This window comes from Eptesicus fuscus, chromosome 1 (assembly GCF_027574615.1).
Source record: "Eptesicus fuscus isolate TK198812 chromosome 1, DD_ASM_mEF_20220401, whole genome shotgun sequence".
Lineage (NCBI taxonomy): Eukaryota > Metazoa > Chordata > Mammalia > Chiroptera > Vespertilionidae > Eptesicus > Eptesicus fuscus.
In genome coordinates, this window is record NC_072473.1 from 14,909,352 (window position 1) to 14,926,311 (window position 16,960).

The window sequence follows — 16,960 nt, forward strand, 5'->3', positions numbered from 1 at the left end:
GCGCTAGGCCGGGCGGCGTGGCGCGCGGCGCCGACCAGGCCCCGAGGAGGCCGCAGTTAGGCCCGGGGAGGAGCCCGGCTGCCCCGAGCTGCGGCGGAGGCGCGCTCAGTGAACGGGCGCGGGTTGGGGGAGGGTCGCCCGGTGGCCTGGGAGTCGGTTGAGGGGCCGCGGGTCGACGCCGCGGCCGGCGTGGGGCATCGCGCGAGGGTGAGGCCTGGCCAGGAGGCGAAGGCTGCAGGCGTGAGGTGAAGGCCGCAGGCCGACCGGGCCGATTTTCGCTATGTAAATATCGGCGGGGGGGGGGGCGGAGGGACGGGGGGACAAGATGGCGGCGGCTCGGCGCCTGCTGCAGGGGACGATTGAAGGGGTTGCCGGGAGGGGGAGCCGCCATCTTGAAGGCGGTGTCGGAAGAGAAAATTCCGCTACAGCTCGGGAGGGGGGGGGCGGAGGGCGGGCTGTGGCTGCGGCGGCTCCGGTGACGGGCCCTGGAGGCCAGGCGCGGCTGCGTGTGCTCGCTCCCCACCGCGGCCATTGCCCTCGCCGCCATGATGGGCTCCTGGCGCTCGGCGGCAGCGCCACCTTCCTGCCCTGCCTCGCGCAGCCCCTGGAGGGGCTGTTGCTTCCGCTGCATTTTAACTGAGCTGCGCAGGCGGCCATCGCCGCCGCTCTGACGCTTGGGACGTCTCCTCCCTCCGCGTCCCCAGCCCCGCGTCTTTTCCTCGCTTTCTTAGCCGCCCAAGGGCGATCGGGGCGGATGGCAGCCCAGATATCTGGGCTCACTACGGCAAGTGGCACCCCAAGACATTTTATTGTAAGTCGAACAAAGTCCTACATGGCTGTTAGGGTGCCCTCGATGCGGTTTTCCAACAACCATTGCCTTCTCCAGTGTCTAAATAAAGCAGTAGCAATCCAATTGGCTAAGAAGAAGTTCTCACCACTCTCTTATCCAATAGGAGAAAAAGTGAAAATTACCCAGGACGAAAACGGAGGAATAGCATTTGAAGGAGTCTTTTGAGCTCATTTATTTGGAAAGAACTTTTTTTTTTTGAAATGACGGTCTTGAAAAAGGTGCATTTAAGCTATTAGTGATCTGTCGGTAGTATGTGCTTTTTTTTTTTTTTTTTTTTAAGGAGTAAGGGAAAGGGCAGAAAGTTTTGATTTTCTTACTGAAGGACAACATAATGTGATGCGGTATTTTTTGTTCCTGTACGTATCATGGTATTGAGGAGTCTTTGATTGGAACAATTCGAAGGTGTAATTCCATCCTTTCAAGCGCCTTTGGTGGTGCACTGTGCAAACTCTCCAGGAAACTCGGAGCCCAGTGTTAGCGATGCATTGTGCAGGGTGCTAAGAACCATTTAAAACGGCTCTTGTAATGCAAGCGGGGCTGCGAGAAGTTCGTTGTTTAGTGGTAGAGGAGACGAGGTGAAGTGCACGCAAGTGCCGCGAGAGAAAGGTACAATTAATTACTGAGGTTTCAGGGGGAAGGCAAGGTTTCCTTCTGGAACATCGGGGAAGTGTTCCTGACATTTTGAGGTTACTGAATGATGGGTAGGACTGGATTAGGCAGTTGGCGGAGGTGGGGAAAGGACATTTCAAGGGTGAATGTTCTTCGGAAAACAGTAAGTATTTACAGTTTGGTTGGAGTAGATAGTGTAGGGATGGGAGTGGTGGGAATTCTGGCCAGAAAAGGTAGGTGGTGGAAAGGCTTGCTTGCCAGGTGTTCAGGCTTATAAACCCAGTGCGGGAGCCCTGGGAGCCCTCAAGTTTCTGGGCTTTATATTCGCTTCGTGGTTCCATTAGACTAGGAAAAGTTTCAAAGTTGAGAAATAGTGAAAGTAGTAAGTTCATCAGTGTTTTCACTACTGGAATGATTGTGAAGAATATTCCGAAGTTAAGCCAATTTAACTACCTTTTCGATGATCCATCTATTAGATAGCTGCTCCTTTTTTTTTTCTATCCTAACTTCTCATTTCAAATAACCTTTTGCTCAGTTATTATAATTTCTCTAGTAAACAAATGGGAAGGGGTTCCTAACTTTTTATTTACCAGGTGGAAAATACAGGACTAGTGCCGTAGATTACTTTACAAAAATGAAGAATGAATTGGTAAGCATTCCCGTGGTAATTTTGAAAGAAGTCCGTGTTGAGAAGTAGGTTAGAAGAGCCGGTTACTAAAAAGGCAGCAGCCTTCAGATGGCCCTTTGCAATCCCTGTTCTCCCTTGTGAGAGGAACCAAGGCTGTTTGCTACGCGAAGCCGTCTCACGTTGTGATTAATCTTTGACTGTTACAGATGCCCCTGTGGGGAATGTGTGCCCTAGAATTTTATGATGGAAAACATAAATATTCACTAGAAACTTGTAGTTTTTCCATGCCTAGACTGTGGCAGGTCAGAGTATTGATGCTGCATGAGAGGACGGGAGGGAACCGGAGATTCTCATGGTTGTCATAAAGGGCTATGGGTTTACAGACGATTAAGAAAGTGCATTGTAGGAGGCCCACTGGAAGCAAGTTGCTAAGGGGCTGGCTGGGTTGTCGCGGTGGTGAGAGTAAACGTACACTTAGAAGAACCAGTTGCTTTTCTTGCCAGCTGGGAAAGACATAGAAAATTGTTGCACGTACAGCAGCAGATGTTTTACTACAGCAAGAGTGGATGTTCAAGATAAAGATTGTTCAACTCAAGTTGTGTAAGGAAGAAGACAGATAAGTGCATAGTTTAGGAAGATTTCTATCTCAAACTGTCACGTATAAAATGCTTTTAGCCTGAAAGGGTAGACTTTGATCTGGAAAACTGACTGGTGGAAAACCTTATTACCCTACCATATTGGATACCCGAAGTGTTAATTTTTAAGTTATGTAGATGTTTCAGATAGGTGCAAGTTTCCTTTTTTTAAAAGAAAACATGCTCACAGTACATCAAAACAATTTTTTCCCACATTACTTTTTGTAAATACTTTCTCTCTAACCCCATCTGTATTTGTGTTGTCAATGATGAGACCTTGTATTTGTTTTGTGTGCACGTCCTAGCAATTCTAGACTTTTTTACTCTTAAATTTCTCAACCCGCCCTTGAAACCGCTCAGCATTAGCAGAGATTACCTAATCTTTTACTTAAATCAGGATAGATGATCACCTAATCTGAGCATTTGCGCTTCCTTCCTTCCATATCATGCTCTTTAGTCTCTAAGGCTTTCCTCCCTCCTGTTCTTTCCCTGCAGGAAGAATTGGCCTCCTTCAGGCCCAGCTGCTCTGCCTGTGCACCCCACCCGTCCCAAAGGACGGACCTGTTAGTGAATCTGAATCTGCCGATTGCATCATTGCCTTGTAACTCCGCTGGTGCCTTTCCCTCCCCTTAGAAACATTCCTAGGTTTCTCATGGTGCAGAAAACCTCACCTGCCTTCTTTTCTTTCACCAGTACTTTTCTTTTCATCCCACTTATTCCTAAATTGGGTAACTGTTCCTCAGCATGTCACTGGGTGTGTCACATAAAAGTATTCTGTGTTTCAGAAACTCTGTCTTATATCATGACATTTCCGTCAAGGTCAATCTTCTGTCCTTTTTTCCTCAATCTCCCCGGGTTTCAGTGTTTCACACCATGCCCACCTTCTCTTTTAGTTTCTCATCTGTCATTTTCAGTTGCTTACTGACCATCTTCACCCAGGTGCCCGGCTGTCTCAACACGGCTGAAATAAGATTTATCTGGCACATAGTAAATTGATGTCCAATACTATATATTGGAAAAATAATCTTTTTTTAAAATCCAGAGCCCCTAAAACAACACCTGCTTCTGGTTTTCTTTCTCTTAATGGCATCATTATTTTCCCAGGCTCATTTTTCTCTGTCTCATACAGCAATGTGGACATCTTTATTAGCATTTAATCTTCACCCGAGGAGATGTTTTTTAAAAAAATTGAGTTTAGAAAGCGAGGAAGGGAGAGGGGTAGAGAGAAAGAAATATCGATGTGAGAAAGAAACATCAATCAGTTGCCTCCTGTACTCGCCCCAAATGGGGATTGAACTTGCACCCTAGGTATCTGCCCTGACTGGGAATTGAACCCAAGACCCTTCTGTGCAAGGGATGACGCTCCAACCAACTGAGCCACACTGGTCAGGGCTAATTTATTATATTTTAACTGTGTTTATATTTTTGTCATCTTTTCTACACTCTCAGTGTAGAAATAGTTTTATTCTTGTCCCCAAGCAGTACCTGGCACATGGTCATTATCTAAAAACAATTAATTGTTGGGTGCAGAGAGTTTTATATAGTTGAATAGTTTTCAACTGTTCAAGCATCTAGTCAGTGTGTCCTTTGACCAAGGGGTATACATACTAAGGTACACCACATAAGTTGAGTAACCCCCACCCCATCCCCACTGCTTAACTATTTGGAGTTAATATAGCCAGTGTATTCTTATTCCTGTGAAATTACTTTTCTAAGCAATGTTTTATAAAATCCAGGTATCTTACAACTATATTTACTCAAAGGGAGGTCCACTTTAAATTATGAAATATTTCAGAATTACAAGTGTCAATTTACAAGTATTTCAGAGAAGCAAGTAACAGATCTTAATATTTAATTATATATTTGCTTCATAACATTTTTTGTTTGTGTAAAGAAAATCTCATAGATCCAGTTAAAGAGTGCCCCTCATTCCATTCCTGTCTTTTCTTTGCCAGAAATAACCACTGTCCCAGTTTGTATGTACCAAAAACAAGTATGTATTGCTTTGTGTGTTTTTACTTTACATAAACAGTATCATACTGTTTGTCATTTTCTTCACTTAGCATTGTGTTTTTGAGTTTTTTCCATGTTGTATGTGGATCTCGTTTAGTGATTCTCAAAGTGTGTTCCAGAAGTTCCCAGGGATCTCTTAAGATTCTTCCAGCTGCATTCTTCTGTACACTGCATGGGTGCTGTACAAAGGCTATATGACACATGGTGTCTTAAATTGAACACAAGCAGTTAAGGGGATCTTAGCTGGCCTCTAGTAAGCTTGATTTTTAAAGAGGCTTGCAAAAATGTAAAGTAATGCTATTCTTTTCACTGTTTTTATTTTTTTTGAAAATAGTAATAAGTGTTACTTATGTTGACATAAAGTGGGTTTATTATTTTTTATCAATTTATAAATTATTTTTAAAATGCCTCAGATTTAATCTCTAATGTAAACATAGATAGAACCCACATAAGCAAAAACGTTTTGGAGGTCTCAATTTTTAAGGCTGTGAAAGGGGTCTTGAGACCAAGAAGTTTGAAAACTATTGATCTAGTTCATTCATTTTATTTGTATTTCAATGTATAAATATATTGTGATCATTTATTATGGAGGGAACATTTGGTTTGCAATTTCCTATAATTCCAGACAGTGCTGTGGTGAACATCCTTATACTGTACAGGGTTCTTCTCTCTTGGGATTATAGTAGTAGAATTGCTACATTCAGGAATCTGCATTTGTCACGTTTACTGGGAATTGTCAAATTATGTTCTGTTTGACACTCCCACCAGCTGTGTATGAACCTCTGTTTCTCCAGACCAATGCCAAAAGATTACACTACATATTGTTTTCCAATCTGTTGGGTGTTAAGAATATCTCATAGCTGATTTCATTTTGCATTTCTTAAATTTCTAGTGAGGTTGAGCTCCCCCCCCCCCCCACATATTTATTTACCATTTGACTTTTCTATGACTTGCTTGTGCCTATCCTTCTTGGTCCATTTTCAATTGGGTTGTCTTTTTCTCATTGGCTTATGGATAGTTTTATATTCTGAATACTAATTGTAATTATACACACTGAAAATACCATTTCCTAGGCTGTGGCTTATCTTTTAGCTTTGTTTATGGAATATTTTGGGGGTTTTTTGGTATAAGACTTCTTGATGAGAAGGTAGTTCTCCCCCCCTCCCCCCATTTATGGCTTATGTCTCCCCCTCCACCCCCATTTAGCCTCCAAGGTTATAATAGTGCTATGCTTTTTCATATTTAGGTCATTAATTCATCTGGAACTTTTTTTCTTTATTGTATGATCTAATTTTTTAAAATTATTTTTATTTTTTTGTTAATCCTCACCTGAGGATATTTTTTTCCATTGATTTTTTAGAGAGAGTAGTCGAAGGAAGGGAGGGAGGGAAAGGAAGAGAGAGAGAGAGAAACATTGATGTGAGAGAGACACATAGATTGGGTGCCTCCCACACGTACCCCAACTGGGCCAGGGAACGAATCTGCAACCCAGGTACATGCCCTTGACTGGGAATCGAACCCATGACCCTAAGGTGTGCAGGCCAATCCTCTTAACCATTGAGCACACCGGCCAGGGCTAATTTAAATTTTTAATTTATTTTTTATAGGTTTTAGAGGGAGGGGGAGAGAGAGATACATCAATCAGTTACCTCCTACATGCACCCTGACCTTATATTGAACCCGCAACCTGGGTATGTGCCCTGACTGGGAATCAAACCTGCCACCTTTTGGTGTACAGGTCGACGCTCCAACCAACTGAGCCACACTGGCCAGGGCTAATTCTATCTTTTTAATATGGATTTGCCAAGTAGTTTAGCCTTTCTCCCCACTGATTTATAATGCAACTCCTGAGGTTTATCATATTCTCACAATATACATATCTGTTTCTAGTTTCTCTCTTCTGGTTTCATTTGTTGACTAAACATACTATACCACTCTGATTTAATAATGATTGCTTTATAATTAAATCTTAATATATGTTCTTTTTCTTCAGGTAAAAGCTATTTTCCTTCTTTTGTTTATTTTTGGGTCAATTTGTCAATTTCTATGAAAAACTGTTAGATTTTTATTGTATTTGCATCAAATTTATAGAATAAATATATGGATACAGATAAATATATGCTAAGTAGTGCAGCTGGGATTTGAATCTGGGTGTGCTCTATTGTTTTTCATAAAGTCTTGCTCAACTTGCATCAGATTTTTTTCTAGATAACTGTGTAATTTTTGTTATGAATAGGGTTTTTTTTTTTTTAGTTATTTCTATTTAGTATCTAAGCTGATGTATAGGGAACACTATGGACTTATATGTATTGACATAAAACCCCGCTGAACTCTCATATTACCATATTTCATAGATTTTGAGATCCAGTTTCCTCCCTTACATTTTAACATCTCTGAAATCAAAATAGATCTTGAATTGATGGTGTCCTGTAATCAGTGTTGTCCTGGTAGCAGTTATGATATAGTTATTGTTGCCTGCACATGCACAAACTTGATCAAGACTCTTCATTTTGTCATCACTTAAATGAGTATGTGCATTGTTGTGTAGTTATTTCATGCCAAACAATACAACCAAAGGGAATGGCGAAGTAGGTGTCTTGACTGGAAAGAAAATCCCAAAGATAATAATGGAGCATTTTAAGAAATGCTGCCTCACTAACACTCTTGGCAGAGGGCAATATTATTAGGAAAGTTTGAATAGTTTTGAGTAGAAAAGTAATTCATAGGATGCTGAATGTGAAGTTTTAGGAGTACCCTACCAATTTCTTTTGCTTCTATTTTTCTTTTTTTATATGCACAAAATACAAAAATATGTCTAAGTCTAAAAGAATTTTCTCTAAGTCTAAAATGAAAATTCTAGATAATAAAGTATGGCATTCCTTTAATTGGCAGTGTTTTTTTCTTAGTTGTATATAAAATAAGGATGCAACTTAAAATTGGTGGTATCTTTAGAATCAATGAAATGTGGGAGCAATAACACTTTATAATTCTTCTGTATTTTCTAGGTAGTTGTGTGTGAATGAGGTTTTATTTTCCATTCATTTTGTCTCCTGTTTTTCTTTCTTTTTTTTGTTTTGTTTTGTTAATCCTTACCTGAGGATATTTTTTCCATTGATTTTTAGAGAGAATGGAAGGTAAGGAGAGGTGTATGTAGAGAGAGAGAATAGAAAGAGAAACATTGTGAGAGAGACACATGGGTTGGTTGCCTCTGGCATGCATCCCGACCTGGGTGGGGATCTAACCTGCAACCCAGGTATGTGCCCTTGACTGGGAATGGAACCCACATCTCTTGGGTGTGCGCGCCGATGCTCTAACCATTTAATCACACTGGCCAAGGCTCTTTTTTTTTTTTTTTTAATGCATTGACTACTGTCTCTAGCACAGTGTTGAATAAAAGCATTGATAACAGGCATTCTTGTCTAGATACTTGAATGGAGTGCTTCTAATATTTTATCATTAAGCATGATATTGTAGTGGGTTGTTTTTTGGATGGGGTAGATGTTATTTATTACATTCTCTTATGCTTATTTTAGCGTTTCATTGTGAACAGAAGTTGGTTTTTCTAATGTGTTTGCTGGATATATTGGTTTGATGGATTGCATAGATTTTCTTTCTTTAAATTAAACATTTTTTTAATTACAGTTGACATTCAATATTGTATTAGTTTCAGTTTGCTATCTTGAAAGGAGGATGTAGATTTTCTATTTTAAATTATCTTTGGATTTCCTGGATTATTGCTATGTACTTTTCCTTTTTCATGTAGGCTTTGTATTATTTTGATAACAAATAAGGTTATGCTAACTTCATAAGGTGAGTTTGGCAGTATTTTTTTCTTTTTGAAATAAGTTTTACTTAATACTCTGTTCTTGAAAGTTAGAATTCATCTGTGAAACTGCTGGTGTCTTTTCTGTGAATTGATTTGATTTAAGTTTCTTTCGTGGTGGTAAGTCTTTTTGTCTTTTTTTTTTTAATTGATTTGAGAGAGAGAGAGAAACAAGAAATTTGTTGTTTCACTTATTTACGCATTTATTGGTTGATTCTTGCATGTGCCTTGACTGGGTGTTGAACTCGAAACCTTAGCATATCAGGATGGTGATGTCTAACCAACTGAGCTACCAGTCCAGAACTTGACTTTTCAGAAAAATGTAACTTTTCAATTATATTGGTATAAGATACAGGTTTCTCTGCCTTTAAAATATCTAATTTGATTAATTTGTCCCTCTTTTTTTCAGCACTGCCAGTAACTTGCCTATGTTATTAAGATTTTCAAATAGTTCATTTCTTTTAAAAATATATTTTTTTGTTGATTTCAGAGAGAGGAAGGGAGAGAGAGAAACATCAATGATGAGAGAGTCTCTTTGATCGGCTGCCTTCAGCATTACCCTCACCCCCATTGGGGATCGAGCCTGCAACCCAGGCATGTGTCCTGACGAGAATCGAACCCTGACTTCCTGGTTCGTGGGTTGACAGCCACACCGGCCGGGCTCAAATAGTTCTTATTGACCCTTTGTGTTTCTGCTCATTTGGTAAGATTTCTTTCCTTCTACTTTATTTGCATTTATTCTAACATTTAAAAAATTTAAGTTGGAGGTTTGGCTCATTAGTATTTAATTTGTACTCTTATAAATATGTGCCTTTAAAACTATAAATTTTCCTTGAACTATTAACTGGTTGTGATGATTTTGATATGAATTGATTTTTATTATTTAGTCCTAAATATATTGTGATTTTCATGATTTTCCTATTGCCCATTGAATTATTTAGAACTTAGTTTTAAAATTTATGGGATATTTTTTTCTTTGGTCTCTGACATTTATTTCTAGTTTTATTGCATTATAGTTGGGGAACATTGATATGAAAAATCAATTGTATTTCTCTATATTAACAACAATTTAAAAATCAAGTTTTTTATTTTTTAGAAGCCTTTCTTTAATGTACAAAATGTATGAGTAGAAACAAAAGCAAATTAAACATTATCATATTTGTTTATACCACTATCTAGTTCTTCATATCAACTTTACTATTCAAACAAAAGAAAGCAGGTGGCAATTTAGGGGTTGGGAAAGATACAACAAAGAAAACTTTTCTACCATGTTTATTTTATACTGTGCTCACAGAAATGGCTTCTTTTACTGATCCACTGTGCAGGAATTCATTTGTATATAAAACTGAATCTGCACAAAAGCAGAGGAGGCTAGAAATGATGGGCCGGTATCCTGGTGCATTGTCCATACAATTCAAATAATGGTCCATCTACCCACTTACAGTTTTTAGCGACTGCTAACAAGGTTTTCTCTTGAAGTTGAACCAAAAACAACTTACGTTCCTTTGACTTTGTAATATGTGCTGGAATATGTGGATACTGAGGACGTTCAAAATTTGGTCTCTACCAGTTACCAAAGCAGTCATCAATGGCCCAGTCTTGCAGGACTCCATCTTGGTGACCTAGTATCTCTGTCATTAAGCGTTTTAGTCCTTCAACTTCATCTTCTCCTGGGTTAAGTTCACCATCAGGTAATTTGAAGAAATTTGTTCCCAGTTGTAGCCAGTGCTCGTGTACAATTGGAACCCTTTCTACAGTCCTCATTCCAATTTTATCAGCTATCACCCTCATGTGTTGAAATCTGGCTGCAACAGAGCTGTCCTTCTCGGAGAGGTGCTGTTTTATAGCAGAAGTATAATTGATAAGAGGATACAGGTTGATGGTGTGCTCCAAGGTGAGGGGCTTGGTCTCCTTTGTTGCCCAACTGGTCAAAACCCTAACAGGATTTTATTAACCAGTCACCCCAATAAATTCAATTTAAAAAAAAAAACAATTTTTTTTTGGTAGACCAGTTCTCAAATTTATATGGAATTAATGCCGCTGATGTTCAGTGGAGCTGATATTCAATGGAGCATGCCCATTATTGGTCATGTAAGAAGCAGGTGTACTGTAAACCAGCCCCTTGCATTGTCCAGCCTGTTATTTTAAAAAAAAAAAATGGTTAAAGGATTGCCCTGGCCGGTGTGGCTCAATGGTAGAGCATGGGCCCACTCACCGAGGCGTTGTGGGTTCGATTCCTGGTCAGGGGCACGGACCTGGGTTGCAGGTTTGATCCCTGACCCCAGTGGAGGGCCATGTGGGAGGCAACCAATTGATATGTCTCTCTCCCTCCCCTCTTCCACTCTCTAAAAATATCCTTGGGTAAGGATTAACAACAACAACAAAAATTTAAGGATTTATTAAGTTATAGGTACAAAACATACTGCTTAACTGCATTAGCAAAAGATCAATGTATAAGCACTCCATAATTCTGCAGTTTTCAATTTAAAATTTTTATAGTTGTTGAAAAGCTTGAAATTACATTCTTGCCAGTATTTATGATGTACAGAAAACATTGTTAGTGTCAGCACTGAGTTTATAGAACCTTACAGACCCAAAGTAATATATTTAGGAAAAACAATAATAGAAAGCATGTGTTCATGTAGGTGAGGGAAAGACTAGGGATCAGTATTAGTCAAGTTACTATGTTGGTGATCTGGCAAGAGAGTAATTTAAAGAAGTTTTATAGTTTAAGGATATTTAAAAGTTTAAAAACTGTAAATGGTGCATTACATGAATTTTACAAGTAGTGCTAGAAAACTAAAGAAAGCACTTATTAGCTTGAATAAAATAACATAAAAGCAAGAATGCTTTAATTTAAAAAAACAACCCACCCATAATTCTGCATTATCAGAAAGGTTTTTTTTAATACAAGGAGACACATTGCTCATTACGGAGTTCAATAAGATACCGACCTTTCTTCATCATGTATTGCATTTGCCAGAAATTACCCTTTAAAAAGTTTTCCCCTGGCAGTTTTATTTAGTTTATATCGGGTACAATGTAGTCTAAATTAATCTCTTCATATTATGTCAAAACACTGTCTTCATCCTTTGATCACACCAAGTGCTTCAAACACTCCACTCCATTACACCTGCAACTAAAGGCGAATATTTCATTAGAGGAAACATAAATAGGATTTCTGTCCATAATCTCAACAAAAGTTACTAAACTATTTTTTAAAATTTCACTACAAAATCAAAGTGTGATCCAAAGAGTTGAGTTATACATTATGATATACAGAATGTTATATAATGAACATGGATTGGTAAATTATTGAGTGCATTAAATAGCAGCATTTCATTAAGGAGGCTATACTGCTTTACTTAAGAAAAACTAGTTAGAAAGTGTATGCAGTTCCTAATATCCAGCTACAATCTCAAGCAAAGGCATTGAAAGGTTTAGTGTTCATAGAATATTAATGCAGCTAAATTCAGAGGGTATTTTGGCAACTTTTAATCTGAGCACGAATAGGGGCTTTGGAAAAATAAGGCTTTAAGAAGGCTTGTCATTTTAGGACCAAATTTTAATGTGTTCACCCAAATTGTTAGATTTTTTCCTACTTGTTTGTCTTCAGATTCAACTGGTCTCTGACCTCGGATCCTGCAGCAAAGTCAGGAGCACCCTTACTTTGATCACAATCCTTAGAATCTTCTGAGTAGATGCCATTCTAAGAACATTGGTTTCATTCTGATTGTCAGAGGAATTACTTCTAACCCCACTGGGGTTTCAAAGTTAAGTATAGTCATCACTGCTTGGAAGTACAGAACATGTTTTTTTCTGATTTGAGTTTTTATGGTGACAAAACAGAAGGAAAAATAACTGGTCAAAACTGTTTTGTTGAATACTTACTGATCACCTAAGTCAAAATAAGGTAAGGGCTCTGGCCGGTGTGGCTCAGTTGGCTGAGTGTCCTCCCATGCACCCAGAGGTCACCATTTAGATTCCTGGTCAGGGCACATGCTCAGGTTTTGGGCTGGATCCCCAGTAGGGGGCTTGCAGGAGGCAGCTAATCGGTGCCTCCCCCCCTTCCTTTCTCTCTCTAACATAAAAAATATATTAAAAAATAAGGTGAGGAGACAGCCTCTATTTGGGCTATAATATCTGTTAGGAAATGGGTATGATGTTCAATGATGGGAATATAGCAAATAGGTCTATCGCGGTGCTTGGGTGAATTTTTTAGAGCACACTGAATATTGGGGAACTGCTGAAGCTTTCTGAGTAGGGGACTGCCGTGATCAAAGCAGTGCTTTGAAGGGTTAGTCTGCCGCAGTACTTGGCACCAGCCCTTATTTGTAGTAAGGTTCCTAGTCATTTGTTGTGGGAGTGGCAGAAAAATGAAAGGCCAGTTGAGAGGTTATTTTTGTCCCCTGGGATAAGGAAATATGAAGCTGAGAGTAAACGGTGACAGTGGGAATAAAAAAAGGGGGGAGGGGGATAGATTCCTGAGAAGTTGTGGATAAGGAATGGATAAGGTCTGACAACCTGACTGAATATAAGCAGAGAAGAAGGAAAAGTCCGCAGTGGTCATGTCAGGAGAAGCAGGGCTTTATCCCGATGAAAATATTCAGCAGACAGTCTGGTGGAAGCGTCAGGTGCTAGCCTGAGTATGTGTGTTTGGAGAATCACCTTGGTGTAAATGGCAGTTGAAACCTTGGGATGAAGAGGAAGCAGAAAACAAAAGGGCTGAGTGCACCACCCTGGGCAAGGCTACCATAATGGGCGAGGGGAGGCAGAGTTAATAGCAGCTGGGAAGGTGGGAAGAGAATTAGAACTCAGTTTAAAGAAACTGAGGAAGGAGAGAATTTCAAAATTGAGGGGATTAATTATCTGTCCAACCCCAATAGAGAAAAGCTAAGGAGGATTGTGCAGGAGCTATTGTACAGGTTGAGAATTCTTAGAGCTGATGGGGTTGGGTTTATGAAGAGGAATTGGGGAGAGGGGCATTTAATACATTAATGAATTGCATTTATTGCCTTCTTAATTGGCTTAATTTCATTTTAGTAGTCAATCATTATGCTTAGAAGCTTAATTCACGTTTATCATTTTGTAATTACATTTTTTAAAGGTGAAAAAGAATTATGGCCAGAGGTGATTTTGGTGGGGAGAGAGTAGTGACAACTTACTTAGCATATACCCTTTCCATTTTTCATAGTTGAAAATGTTTTTATTGGTCCTTTTAATTTGAAGCAGTTTGAATAAATAACATGAAACATGCTCTTTCTTGAAAATAAATAGAATATGTCTCAGTTGACATGTTGAAAATCCAATTATTAATTGAGTTTCTCATGGATATTTCTTTAAGGAATATGTACACAAACACACATATGTTTAAAAAAATTTTTTTTAAATTATAGCATGTCATTGTTTAATATTTTCTTTTGCAAAAAAGAATTTCACTAATTAACTGATTTAGAAATTAAAGATCACATTTTAAAAGAAACACATTTATAAATATTCATGTCTTAAAATATTTAAAATACTATTAATATCCAGTTCAAACAGGGGGCATAAACACACACATATGTTTTAGCATTTGAAAAGCATATATAAATAACCATGGTTTATAGCAAACAAGTACAATCAGAAAAAAAGGAAAAGGGATAAATTGCTGTGGAAATTCAGAGGAGAGAGAGATTTTCACCTTTTTCTTTTTTGGTGGGGAAGGGGAATTTGGGGAAAGGCTCAAGCAAGATGATAGGGGAAAGGTGTTCCATCTAGGTAGAAGAAACCCTGAGTCAAATATAGAGTTTGGGGTCTTATGGGGACATTGGGCATTTTTGTTTAGCTGAAATGTGTGTGTGTGTGTGTGTGTCATGGTGGGGGGAGGTGCTTGAAAGAAAGGGAAGATGATGGAAAGATAGTTTAGTCCCCAGACTTAGAAGATGGCAGGAGCCATTAAACATTTTTTTTTTTTAACAGGAATGACATCACCTAGCTGATGCATTATAAAAATGACTCCTGTCATTTGAAATTTTAATAAGCGTGCAGAGCTTATGTTATCAACAAAAAATGATAAAGGTAACAGAAAGATGTGTCTAATAGTACCATTTAGGTTGGATTAGAAAGTGAAAATGTAGATAGAGATAAGGAAACCAATGAAGGGGAGGAGGTTTATGCAATACTTACAATATGAGTAAACCACAATCTTTGATGTCTGCTCTTTTGAAACAGTCATTAGTATTAAGTAGCATATTATTTTATGGACTAAGTTCTTTTTGTTGTAAGTTTAGGCTTAAGTAGAAAAGGGAGCATTGAGGTCATTGGGATGTCTTGAACAAACTCAAGGCAGACAAGGTTCTATAGCTGGACCTCAGAAAGTTCTAGAGCCAGGAGCTAAAAAAATACTGGTAAGCCTCCCTTCCCTGTTCTCTCTACTCTGTTTCTGAGGGCATTCACTGGGTTCTTTTTCATTTGTAAACTTGATCTCACTAGTCTAAGCCGAAGTTGGAAAAGGGCCTCTCTCAGGTCCTATATAATAGCTACTAGGAAAGAGACTGAGTGACCCTTGCTCATGGTTTTAGTTCTCAGGGACAGGACTTTGATTTTATTGTGCTCAAAGATGAACTTATTTTTATCATTTTATAGCCAGTGCCAATCAACTACATGGCCAGGAGAGTATAAGTACACTGTGGGAATTTACTTCTCTAGATCAGACGGTTAGTTAAGAGATGTCATTATAAGTTAGGCAGAAATCCCAAATGGTGTTTACTATAATGATGCACTTTGAGTTTTTACTGCTCTTTTATGTATTGGTTGAAAGCAGACTACATTAAATTTAGAGAAGTAATATGAAAATCGTGCAGAAATTTCCCCCAGTAAGGTACAGAGTATGCTTAAGTTGAACCTTAATGAAACCAGTTACCCTTGTGGGAGTGTGGGGTGTATGGACTGAGAGGAGACAAGTGCTAGGGTGCTGGAAATGTTCTGTATCTTGATCTGGGTAGTATAGTGATTACACAGGTTTAAAAGCATGTGTCAAAATTAATCAAAATGTGTGCACTTGATGTATGCAAGCAGTATCTCAAGCAAAAAGTCTAGGCAAAGTTGACTTGTTTGATTTCTCTGCCTTGGCTTGTCTTATAGATGCCTATTATAATTGGAAATCAATTAAGTTCCCTTTTATTTTAGATAGATGTGTGTTTTGTTTTGTTTTTTAAATCCTTCCCGAGGAGAGAGTGGATGGGAGGGGGAGATGTGAGAGAGAGGGGAGGGAAACATTGATGTGAGAGAGACTCATCATTGGTTGCCTCCTATGTGCCCCTGACCAGGAGCTAGGGATTGAACCTTCAACTCAGGTATGTTCCTTTGACCAGGAATCAAACCCACAACGCTTTGGTCCAAGGGCCAACACTCTGACCACTGTGCAAAACCGTCCAGGGCTAAGTAGATATGTTTTTGATAGATGTTCATCTGTGACATACTTTTGAGTGTTTCAGAAATGTAAATATCATGGTGCATTTTAAATACATGATATAATAAAAGTAATACTTGGTTTACTTTTTTCCCTAATTTAGGAGCTGTGACTGATGAAAATTAAAGGCCATGGATGAAGATGGACTTGAATTACAACCACAAGAGCCAAATTCATTTTTTGCTGCAACAGGTATAACTACTTGGGTTGCTCTATTTTTCAACTACCAGATTTGGAGTTGGTTATCGAGTGGACAAATTGCTAGACTCTCACATTGATATTCACACTTAGGTATCTTGTGTCAAGTCTACAAATATTAAAGTGAGCACATTATTCTCCTCCTTAAAAATTTGGCTCCCTTACAACCAACTCTTACATTTTTGTCAGTAACAGCAGTAGTATCAAAACCTCAGTGTTATCCTCAGTTACTCTCATCTTGCCCAGATAGAGCACTAAGTCTTTTAAAGAGGGAGGGAGGGAGAGTGAGACATCAATGTGAGAGAGCCACATCGACTGGTTGCCTCTCACACATGGCCCAACCAGGGAGCAAACCTGCAACTCAGGTATGTGCCTTTGACTGGGAATCGAACCTGAGACCCTTTGACACTCTTAACTACTAAGCAACACAGACCAGAGTAAACTAGCAACCTTTTGGTGCACAGGATGACGCTCAACCAACTGAGCCACATACCGGCTAGGGCCTTAGTCTCTTATATAGTCCCCCAGCCAGAGTACTCATCATAAAATAACACATGGATCATGTAATTTCTTTGTTTTCCATTACCCAGCAGTTAAATTATAAACCTCAGGCCCTCTACATTCTGACCTCATCCTACTTTTACAACCCTATCTTTCACAGGTTGAGAAGAGGAGCCTTTTGCTTCAGGGAGACAGTCTTACCCCACTCTCCAAACTGTACAAGGAAAATTAAATTCATGACGTTTTAAAA

At 39.1% G+C, this 16,960-nt stretch overlaps 1 protein-coding gene and 1 pseudogene across 3 annotated transcripts in view; one reads left to right on the forward strand and one right to left on the reverse strand.

The window, feature by feature from the left end:
- Positions 1–16,960, forward strand: part of ZFX (zinc finger protein X-linked) — a 35,952-nt gene that overhangs the window by 494 nt on the left and 18,498 nt on the right. Inside the window, exons 2-3 of one of the 3 annotated variants that reach the window (XM_054720787.1) lie at positions 8,968–9,261; positions 16,115–16,203. In XM_054720787.1, coding sequence (XP_054576762.1) covers positions 16,143–16,203 — 61 coding nt within the window. In that variant the 5' untranslated portion in view covers positions 8,968–9,261; positions 16,115–16,142. Of the gene's footprint in view, positions 1–8,967; positions 9,262–10,218; positions 10,250–16,114; positions 16,204–16,960 lie in introns of those variants that run through there. The other 2 variants (XM_028155800.2, XM_054720791.1) reach the window with 2 other exon arrangements.
- Positions 9,888–12,266, reverse strand: LOC129148821 (cleavage and polyadenylation specificity factor subunit 5-like; annotated as a pseudogene).